The following is an 11,002-nucleotide window of genomic DNA, read 5'->3' on the forward strand; positions in this document are numbered from 1 at the left end:
TTCCTCAGAGACCTGAATGCATCGCTCCTTCACTGCACTCAAGGGTTCACTCCATTGTCTCCTCACCTGAAAGGCCTTCTCCGTTGACCTGTAGGAAATAGCCCCACCCTATCTCCTTCCATTTCTTTGTGCTATTTTATTTTTTCTTTACTTCATATTTGTTTATTAGTACCTGATAGAGATTTACTTTTTACTTGCTTATTGTCTGGGCTCCTCCCTTCTGTAGAGCACACTCCTTGCAAGCAGGGGCTAGTGTACTTTTTCTTGTTGTAACCCAGTTTTTAGAATAGTGGGGCCTATAGTAAGGGTTTAATAAATATTTTGTTGTTGACTAAGTTATAATTTCCCAAACCACAGATCTTGTTTCACTTTTCCTTTTTCTAGCTTCAATTAGAATGTGTTCACATGTTTTTTTTTAGCAAATCCTATTTTGCTGTCAGATGTCAGTGTAGTTTTTCCATTTCTGGCCATTGCTGTTTTAGCTAACAGGAAAATTTCTGAGAGTCCTTTTCCCCCAGTGAACTGTTGATATAAACCTAGTAATTTCAAACTCTCGATGGGAGTCTCCCTACCTTTTTCTTTTTTTGGATTGAATGGGCAAGAAAGCTTGTAAGTGGGTTCTGTCTGGAAGATGTCAGGGTATGCATAACCTTTTTTCTCTACCCTTGAAAAGAAAATGTAGTGACAAAAGATTTTCTATAAAATTTGAGTGATTTCAGCCCTGGCCTGTGTTACCTAGTAGTTAGAGCATCAGCCCAAGCAAAACAGGGTCGAGGGTTCGATTCCTGGTCAAGAACATGTTCTGGGTTGCAGGTTTGTTCCCTGGCCCCTGTCGGGGTGCTCAGAAGGCGACCCATTGATGTGTCTCTCTCACATCGATGTTTCTGTCCTCCACACCCCCCTCTTTTTTATTCTCTCTAAAAACAATGGGAAAAAAAATCCTTGGGTGAGGTTTAACAACAAAGAAAAAGGTAAGTGATTTCAAGATGGACAGTAATTTATCATGTTGGAAAAAACCACTTTTGATTTCTTATTTAATCCTCAGAGAAGTGATGATTCATGTCTGAATAAAAGGAAGTGTATGGACTCAATTTGGCAGTGTGGTTTTCTATGTGGATAGAAAGCAAAATAATATGCTATATATTCTCATTTGACCAGCATGGATGTGACCATGTCCTATATTATTATGAATATGTAACCCTAAATTTAAGTTAGTTTTAAAGAATGTTTGAAAACTTGCTAATTGCTAAATTTATTGCTGCATTGATAAGCCTACCCTGAACTACATACAGATAGTATTTTAATATGAAGTGGAAGGATAGTTAATGGGATTTTGGTAAAATAGCTAATAGAATGGATTCCTATTTTTTTTACTTAAAGTTTTACTTTTTTTTTTAATAAAAGGGCTAACCTACGAGGTAAAAAAAAGTACAAGAGTTCTTCATAATTAAATTGTTATAAATCATTGTTTTGTTTAAAACAAGTTTTTAACTGCTTGTGTTTCTCCCCCATTTTTTGTTTTGTAATCAGAGAATAGAGGGAGAAACCAAAACAGCTAAAAGTTGGCGCCATCCACTGAGCAAGCCTCCAGCAAGATCCCCAATGACTCTGGTGAAGCAGCAGGCAACTAGTGACGAAGGTAGGCTTGTGACATTTTCAGGATTTTAAACCTGAATCTTTTAAATTGATGAACACCATCTTGAGTAAGAAACTACATGGAGTATTTCCATATCCTTTTATACCTGGTATGTGGCAAAGCACAGGAGGAGGGTGATAGCTGAGGTCTCAAGCAATGAGGGAACTCCAGAGGGGATTCTGAGAGAAATGACATCCAGATTGGAAGGGGAGAGCTAATGCTGTGGCTCTTTGGGGGAAATACGCCAGGACTAGAGTGGATGAAGACACACAAAGCTGGACTCTTACAAGCTTGTATCCTTAGTTAAGGATGTACTAGAGAAAAACCAAACCACAGCTGACTTGGCATAGGCAGAGGACAATTGGACTTGATGCCTGGGTTTGGGCTTGTGTGAGGATAGGTGATAGGATAAGACGAGAAAGTTACCCTAGTAGTTCTTCATCATAGGACTACTATCACATTTATACTTTCTCATTCCAAGTCAGAAATTTAAAGTAAAAGTGAGTACTGCCTGTTAAATCCTTCAGGGCTTCTAGCAGAAGTAATTGCCAAATCTTTTTGAACCCACTTTGAAGAGGAATCTGGTTGACTCATGGACAGTAAACTCTCTGACTGGAGTCCTGGCTTTGTCCCTTGCAAGTTTTTTTGCCTTTGGACAAGTCCTCTCTCTGGCTTCAGTTTCCTTTTGTGTAAAATATGAGGACTGGTCATTAATTATTAGGGTTCCTAACCTACAGGTTCATGAGTGGATTTTTGGCACTTCAACTATCCTGAAATAACTTGTGGTAATATGCTGAGCTCATCACCATTGGACTAAATTTCTATTTGTTACTCTTCTACTATAATTTTATGGTTTTTAGAATAATTATATGGAAAGATTGAAAGATGCAGGTACCCATCCATACTGCGTTCACCCAAGTGCAGAGGTGACCCACCTACAAGTTTGAAAATTGACAAGTTCAGATTAAAACCTTGTTTATGGTTCTGATTTTCTGTAATCTGAGTGCTGTCTGGATAACTTTTTATAACTCATCAATTCAGCAAGTGCAACACTGTAATGAGCTGTTAAGCATCTCTTTGAAATTAAAGACAGCTTAGACCCTGATCCCTATCTCTGTAATGTTTGCATGCCTTGAGAGTTTGATTAGGAGAATATTTCAGGCTTTGTAACAGCAATTTAGGTTTTAGACAGTCTATCTTTATTAATATTATAATTCATTTAGTAATGGATTAAATATTTAAATACAAAGATGGAAGAGATGGAAATTGATGCTTTAATTAGAGATTATATTGGTGTTTGACCATTTTTTAACCCATTTAATCTAGGTTTTCAGTTATTTTAAAGAATAAAATGTATACATTTAAGTGCAATTAAGTAAGGAAAATCTCAGGAACGCAAGTCTGACACAGTTTGATTACTTTCCCAATGGTTTTCTCAGTTTCACACTCCTTTTATCAAAGCTCTCATGTTTATGATGAAGTTGAATACTAAACCAGTGTATATTCCAAAAACTAGAACTACCCACTGATTTTACTTTGTTGGAGATTTTTGTTTTCTTCTGGGATTGCCTGATATTCCCTGTATCAGTAGTCACTGTAAGTGCTATTTCTGGTGCACAAGCTGTCTCTTGGGCACTTTCCACTTACTCCTCACACAAGGTACATTGTCTGGAATTGGCTGTTTCACTTTACCTTTGGTAGATAGATATTTTGGGGAGAATTATGCCCTCCTGCCCCTGGCATGCTATAGCTCCTTCCTTTCTAAGAGTATTGGTATAGATTTGTTGGTCTTCATTTTATTTATTTTACTTCAAACTTTTATTAAGGATATATTGACCAAATGTAATAATGAAGTCATTTATTGATTCAGACTTTACAAATGTTATTTTAAATATTAAATGAAATGAAATTTCCATTTTAAATATTAAAAGCACCCATTTATTTGTTTTGCTGGATAGTAATGGGCACTTGACTCTGGTTTATGGTAGGGAACCTGAGACCTGCCTGTCTTCTAGTCTCTCCTTGGCTGTTAATGGCTGCTCCTTTGAGAGCTAAATCATGGAATCTCTAAGGCTCATCAGATGTTTACTCCTCTGTATGGTGAAATGGTTGGATTATTCGTGATCCCAAAGTTTCATTCAAACTCTAAAGGTGTTTGATTCTTTGAAATTATAATAGGAGAGGATGCTATATAGTCCTCATGCGCCATGCTAGCCTCCACTGAAAAACAAAATAGTGAAGTATAGGAACACCCCTAATCAATAAGTGTTTCCCTTCCTCAAAACTTCTGTTCTCTGCCAATTTTGAAAACAAATGCTGTTTTATGACTGTTGCATGTCATGCTCCAAATGTTATTAATTTTTATAAAATGATTTCTTTTTGTATCAATTCTTATTAACTTGAGGTAATATCATACTTTCAAAATGAGAACAGTTATATTTTCTGTTTGTTTAAGCACAGTTATATTTTCTGTTAGTTTAAAACAGCAACCTCAGCAGATTACTAAGGAGATTGGCTTGGAATGTTTGTTGATAGATCACAGCAAATGTTTTCCTGCATTATGTGTACAATAAAACATTAGATGTTTTTGGCATTCAGATGTTATGATATTTTATCTAGCACTCGGCTGTGTAGTAATAGTCAAGCATTCTCAGTTTAGCTTATTTTTTGGCCCATAAATTATACTAGGAGCCCCATTGGCATTGACTTTTATTGTAATATAGGGGATAAAAATTAAAAACACCTTTCTTTTATTATGCTAGTGGCTTCATAAGGGTTTGATTGAATTAGAGGGAAAATGTTCGGTTTTTACCTTATATGGTTGCTTTCTATAGTTTTCAGAATCACTCTTGAAACTTTTCTAAATGTGATTGACATGAAGTTTTGGGTCTGAACGTGCTGAGAGCGTTGGGATTGTAAAATGATAGCCAAGACTCAGACTCTTTTAAATTCACATGTGCATTGTTGCTCCTAAAGTCTTGAAGGAAATACAGGAACAGGAACAGTTTTTGATACTGCAAGTGTGTGGCCATTCTGTTCTTGAGATCTTGAAAAAATAAATTACTACATTGGTTGAAAGGATGAAATTGGTAATGTTTGATTTTTTTTTCTACAAAACTGTAATTTTATACAACTTAACTCAAATGTATTGCTTTACATTTCCTCAAACTTGTACACAACTCCCTTTCCTAGGAGGCAAAGATGTCTTAACCATGCAGGGCATTGACTTATCTTTTATTTTGTACCAAATTTTCTCCATTTCTATTTCCACCTTTTGTTTGGTCATGGAACTAACAGTGGAGATCAAAAATAAGCATGCAAAATTTGCAAAGTTTTTGTAGATTTTAAAATTTATTTTATGATCTTCATTTTTCATATTTTGCCTCTGACTATTGAAAACTTAGTCCTGGACTGGCAATGTTCTGTAGGCCAACATTTGGGGACCATTGTCATGGATTTTAGAAACGGACTTTTCACTTCGTGGGAGGTAGGTGTTTGGGTTAAGTGCCATTTATAGGCTCCCAGAGAGTGAGTGGCTCACTTTATCATCATTTTAATTGTATAAAGTGTTGTTTTATTCTTTTTCTCTTTTTTGGGTCTTAGGTTCCTAGTTTTTGGGAAATGATGACTTGACTTTATTTTATATATATCAAATGGACTTCTAAATTCTACACTGATGTCTGTTATTTTACTGCTGATGTTTTGTTTTGGGGAACCATATTCAAGATCAACAAGTGTAGGAATTTTTGTTGTGCAAATCAAAGAGAGTAGAAACTTGAGGAGAAAAGTTTTGCAATAATAGTACTAGTATGTGAACATTTTTGAGTTTTATTAAAATATTTCCATAGTTGCCGAGGTCTTTTCTTGAGGAAATATACTTTACTAGAGGCCTGTTGTACGAAAATTCGTGCACTCGGGAGACAGTCCCTCAGCCCAGCCTGTGCCCTCTCTCAGTCTGGGACCCCTTGGGGGATGTCCACCTGCTGGCTTAGGCCCGCTTTCCAGAGGAAGGAGCCTAAGCTGGCAGTCAGACATCCATTTGGCAGCCCAGGAGCCCTCGGGGGACATACTTAGCACTGCCGAGGAGGCAGGAGAGGCTCCCGCCACTACTGCTGCACTTGCAGCTGCCAGCCCGGCTTGTGGCTGAGCAGAGCTCCCCCTGTGGGAATGTAGTGACCACTGGGGGGAAGCTCCTGCGTTGAGTGTCTGCCCCCTGGTGGTCAGTGTGCATCATAGCAACCCGTTGTTCCCGTTTAATTTGCATATTAGGGTTTTATTATATAGGATATAATAAAAGGCTAATATGCAAATAGATTGAACAGCAGAACAACCAAATAACCAGTTACTATGACGTGTGTTGACCACCAAGGGGGGGCGTATGTAGAACAAGGTGGGCATTGGTCGTGGCGGGATGGTGGAGCAAGTGAGTCGGGGCACCAGACCAAGGCAGGGCACCGGTCACTGTCATTGGGGCAAGCCTCTGGTGGTTACTGAAAATTCTTTGCTCCCTTGTGCTGCAGTCCCACCTGGTGCTCACACCTGCTGCCGGCGCTGGCCCTGCTCACACCTGCAGCTGGCACCAGAGCCGCCACTTGGACTCACTGCCAGTGCCTGGCGCAGGTCCCTATCACTCGGCACCATCAGCGGGTACTAGCGGCAGCTGCCAGCCCTGATCGCCCCTGTGGGCTTCTCCATCTCCCCCTCCTCCTGAGGGGTGATAGGGGCAGCCGCCGCCACTTGCACCCTCTGACCTGATGGCCAGCGTTGGTACTGCTAGCACCTGCTGCTGGCCCTGGCCCCAATCACTCTGCGCCGTCAGCAGGTGCGAGTGGGGCCGGTGCATTCAGTGCATGGGAGTGGCAGCAGCAGGAGCAGGGCTGCTGGGAGATGGGGCCATGGTGGGAGGGACCCGGTGGGGGCTCAGAGGATGGGCCGAGACCCGCCCCTGTGCCTACAGCAGCCTCGCTGTCCACACTTCCTTTTAAGGTGCATGAATTCGTGCACTGGACCCCTAGTATAGGCTAATGCCTTTAAGTGAGTTATCTATGAATCTGGGGGTAAGAATTTATGTGGGAGAGGACAGTGAGTACAGAGGCCCCAAAGAGCAAGTAAGTGTGGCATGTTTGAAGAACACCAAGAGGTATAGCTGACGGGACCACCAGATGGATTTGGATGTAGAATGACAAAATGGACATTTGCTGCCTTTCCTTTTCTTCTTTCTGTACATTCTCTCTATAGGCTAGTCCAGGGGTGGGCAAACTTTTTGACTCGAGGGCCACAATGGGTTCTTAAACTGGACCGGAGGGCTGGAACAAAAGCATGGATGGAGTGTTTGTGTGAACTAGTATAAATTCAAAGTAAACATCATTACATAAAAGGGTACGGTCTTTTTTTTTTTTTTTTTAGTTTTATTCATTTCAAACGGGCCGGATCTGGCCCAAGGGCCATAGTTTGCCCACTGCTGGTCCATACCCTTGTTTCTCCAGTAGTTGGCATCTTGGCTGCCCTGCTTAGCAGCTGTTTTGTGTGATCTACCAGATGATACCTCTTTTAGTTTTGGGGCCAATATGTCTAAGGGTCCTGTTGTCCTTTACATAGATGACCAGAACTGACTTTTAGGTAAGGGGAGCTCTTTCTTTTTTCAGGTAAATTGCAACATGCTTATAGATCTTATTCTGCCATTTTTTTTACTTTGTATTATAGACGCTATTAATAGTTTAGGAAACTGGAGGTTTCTCCCATGGGAAATTTTGAACTCATTGAAGGCAGGAGACTATTTATTTCCAGGATCTGTCATATTGCCTAACACAATGTGAGTCGTATATGCTCACTCTTTCTTCACTTACCTTTGATTTGATGATTAGAATAAGTTCCTTTTGATGCCATGTTGTCATCAAGTTTTCTAAAGATATGTCAACTTTCTGTTAGAAGTTTTCTTTTCCCTATCCCCACCAAGATATGGAAATTCGCCATGCTGCTTTCTTCCTACTGTACATATTATTAGCAATTGCAATTTACAGTTTCTAAAGATAGATGGTGTTATCACTTTTACTGTTGAGGAAACTGAAGCTCAGAGACATTAATTCACTTGGTCAAGGTCACAAGGCTGGCAATTGGTAGATAACAGGCTTTAAATTATGTCTCATTCCTAGGTTTGCACTCTTTCTACTTTATCACACTAGGAACCCTAATAATGGCTCAGTACTGATAAAAGAAGCTGAAGTGAGCACATATAATGTCTGATAAGAACCAGCCATCTCAGTTGCGATAGTAGATCATCTGCAGTATTCCTTGTTGTTGTCCATGTGTATTGTAAGAATACACACATAGGTAAAATATGAGTGAACATTCTTTAAGAAATTTAAGCAGCATTGATAATGCCAAAGTTCTCAGTGAAACCCCCAACCCTCAGAGGTACCATAAGTATCAGGACATTGTTCTTAATAGGAAATTAGAAGGGGTGTGCTGTAATGTCACCACTTCCTAGTAAAATCATACGTAAAAAGCCCTGTAATTTCTTTTTGTACTTGATATATTTTTTCTCTTTTGTACTTTGAACATACCTTTACAAACCTTTGAAATTCAGGGTTTTAAAAAATCACTGAAATACAGCTTGACGACAGATTGTGTAATAGTTTGTATGAGAACAATAGTTTCCAAATTTGAATTTCTTTGTTTTTTTTTTTAGTAACTCATTCTTGCCCTCTTCCCCCCACCCCCAGTTTCCTCTAGGACATTTGAAATTATATATATAATGCCTCCCAGGGCTGAGATTTTGTTCAAGTACCTGAAAGATAAAAGATGCTGCTGTGTTCTTCATAGCAGAAAATAGTGCGATAGCAGCCAAAACACATCACTGGAACCTGACCTCAGCAGCAAAATCATTGTGGTGACTGGTAAAGGGAAATTGTACTGTAACAGAGTTGATGGCTTTCCCCATCTGTCAGGCTCCACCAGCAAGTCCTGGCAGCAGCCCTTCCACAGTCGCCCAAATGTTTTTCTATTGAGAAATCCACTTACATTGAGTAAGTAAAATATATTTAAAAATCTTGTACTGAGAAGTGAATAAATCTGAATAGGACCTACCTCATGTTATTCTGACCACATTTTTTTAAACTTTAAAGATTATGTCCTATATAATAAAACCCTAAAATGCAAATCAACCAAAGGGCAGAATGACCGGTCGCTTTGATGTGCACTGACCACCAGGGGGCAGATGCTCAATGCAGGAGCTGCCCCCTGGCGGTCATTGTGCTCCCACAGGGAAGTGCTACTCAGCCAGAAGCCGGGCTTGTGGCTGGTGGGCGCAGCGGCGGGGGCAGGAGCCTCTCCCGCCTCTGTGATGGCACTGGGGAGCACTGAGTTCAGCTTCTGCTCATGGCTGGCGAGTGCAGCAGCGCTGCAGGCAGGCAGTAAGGAGCGAGGGGTCCTGGACTGCAAGAGGGGTGTCTGTCTGCCAGCTTAGGCCCGATCCCCTTAGGGGGATCGGATGGGGCCTGGGCCGGCAGGAAGACATCCCCCAAGGGGTCCTGGACTGTGAGAGGATGCAGACCGGGCTGAGGGACCCCTTGCGCCCTCCCACCACTCTGCATGAATGTCATGCACTGGGCCTCTAGTAATTATAAAAACTTACAAAACCCCTGTCCTTTATTCCATACTTTTAAATATTTTTTTATAGAATTGACATCATTCTCTAGATAAGTCTTATGTCCTGATTTTTCCTCTAAGTTAATATTTATTTTTACTTAATATTATATGTTACCTAAAACGTGTTTATGTTATATTTCATTAATATTCTTCAAAAGTGTCCTTTCTAATGCTGGTATAATATGGCCATGACATAATTATATATTTTTAAGTGGGTAGTTTTTTAGGGGATACTTTTAACAGAGGATATTGATCAAATTAACGTGCAGATTGACAGAAAAATAAGCCAAGTTGATATGTATGTACACATGGAGGATCCATAAGAATATGAAACCCAAGGACAAATCAGGCAGTTGAGGGATTTATATGCCATATTGAGCTCAGAAGAAAGGATTGTGGTTTGAGATTTCAGAGTGCAGGAAGGTAATTCACATGGAGATGGAAAATCAAAACTGTCCCCCATCCACACACACACACACACACGCGCGTGCGCACGTACACATACACTACAAGGTAGTCGAATATAATGACTGCATTGGTGCCACTGCCTTGTTTCAAGTGAAGGCATAGTTTTCCCCTCCATTGCTTTGTATCACACATTACAAATGTTGACAGTGTGACAGATAAATAACAGCTTCGTATTATCATAAAAGTATTTTTGACCATACAGACTCTGTGAAATTATGTGTGTTTGTCCCCTGGAGTCCATAAACTCCTTATCTTGGGAACTGCTGTTATACTATTAATTCTTCTTTTGTTTTTGTTGAGAATACAGTTGGGAAAGAAGGGAATTTTATGCTGGTAATGTTTTCATGGGTTTCTTGGACTTTCATCCAAGATTTACTGATGATAGCCATTCTGACAAGTGTGAGGTGGTAGCTCATGGTGGTTTTAATTTGCATTTTTCTAATGATAAGTGACCTTGAGAATCATTTTTTATATGTTTACTAGAGGCCTGGTGCATGAAATTCATGCACGGGGTAGGGTCCCTAGGCCTGGCCAGTGATCAGGGCTGATCAGTGGGGCAACTGGCGGGGTGATAGGAGGACCCCCGCTGGCACCTGCCTTGGCCAGCCTTTGCTGCCCGCTTGCCAGCTCTGCCACCCGCCGCTGCTGGTCACCTCCCTCTGCGGGGCAATGAGTGGGGTGATTGGGTGGCCCCCGCTAGCACCCACCTTGACTGGCCTGTGGGCTGGGGGCAGTTCCTGTGTTGAGCATCTGCCCCCTGATGATCAGTGTGCATCATAGTGACTAATCATTCTGCTGGTTGTTCCATGGTTTGGGTGATTTGCATATTGGGCTTTTATTATATAGGATTTGCCATCTGTATGTCCTCTTTGGAGAAATGTCTGTTCAGGTCCTCTGCCCATTTCTTAATTGCATTTTTTGTTTTGTTTTGAGTTATCTGAGTTCTTTATAAATTTTGGAACCTCTTATTGGATCTATCATTGGCAAATATCTTCTTCCATTTAGTAGATTGTCTTTTAGTTTTGATGCAAAAGCCTCATCTAATCTAATCTAATAAAACAGAAACATGGTAATTGGCGTACGACCGCTACCCTTCCCATTGGCTAATCAGGGCGATATGCATATTAACTGTCAGCCAAGATGGCGGCCGGCAGCCAGGCAGCTGAGAACAGTGGAGCAGGTTGCCCCAGCGATGGAGGAAGCCAAGGTTCCCCGTCTGCAGCTGCGGGGCTGTGAGCTCCTGAAGAAACA

General features: G+C 40.8%; 1 protein-coding gene across 4 annotated transcripts in view; it reads left to right on the forward strand.

Moving 5' to 3' along the window:
* KDM4C (lysine (K)-specific demethylase 4C) overlaps positions 1 to 11,002 on the forward strand; it is a 354,050-nt gene that overhangs the window by 203,893 nt on the left and 139,155 nt on the right. For all 4 annotated transcript variants that reach the window (XM_015571205.1, XM_006774842.2, XM_006774843.2 and 1 more), the window contains one exon: positions 1,531 to 1,639. In XM_015571205.1, coding sequence (XP_015426691.1) covers positions 1,531 to 1,639 — 109 coding nt within the window. The remainder of the gene's footprint in view (positions 1 to 1,530; positions 1,640 to 11,002) is intronic.

Source organism: Myotis davidii, unplaced genomic scaffold (genome assembly GCF_000327345.1).
Source record: "Myotis davidii unplaced genomic scaffold, ASM32734v1 scaffold408, whole genome shotgun sequence".
Classification (NCBI taxonomy): domain Eukaryota; kingdom Metazoa; phylum Chordata; class Mammalia; order Chiroptera; family Vespertilionidae; genus Myotis; species Myotis davidii.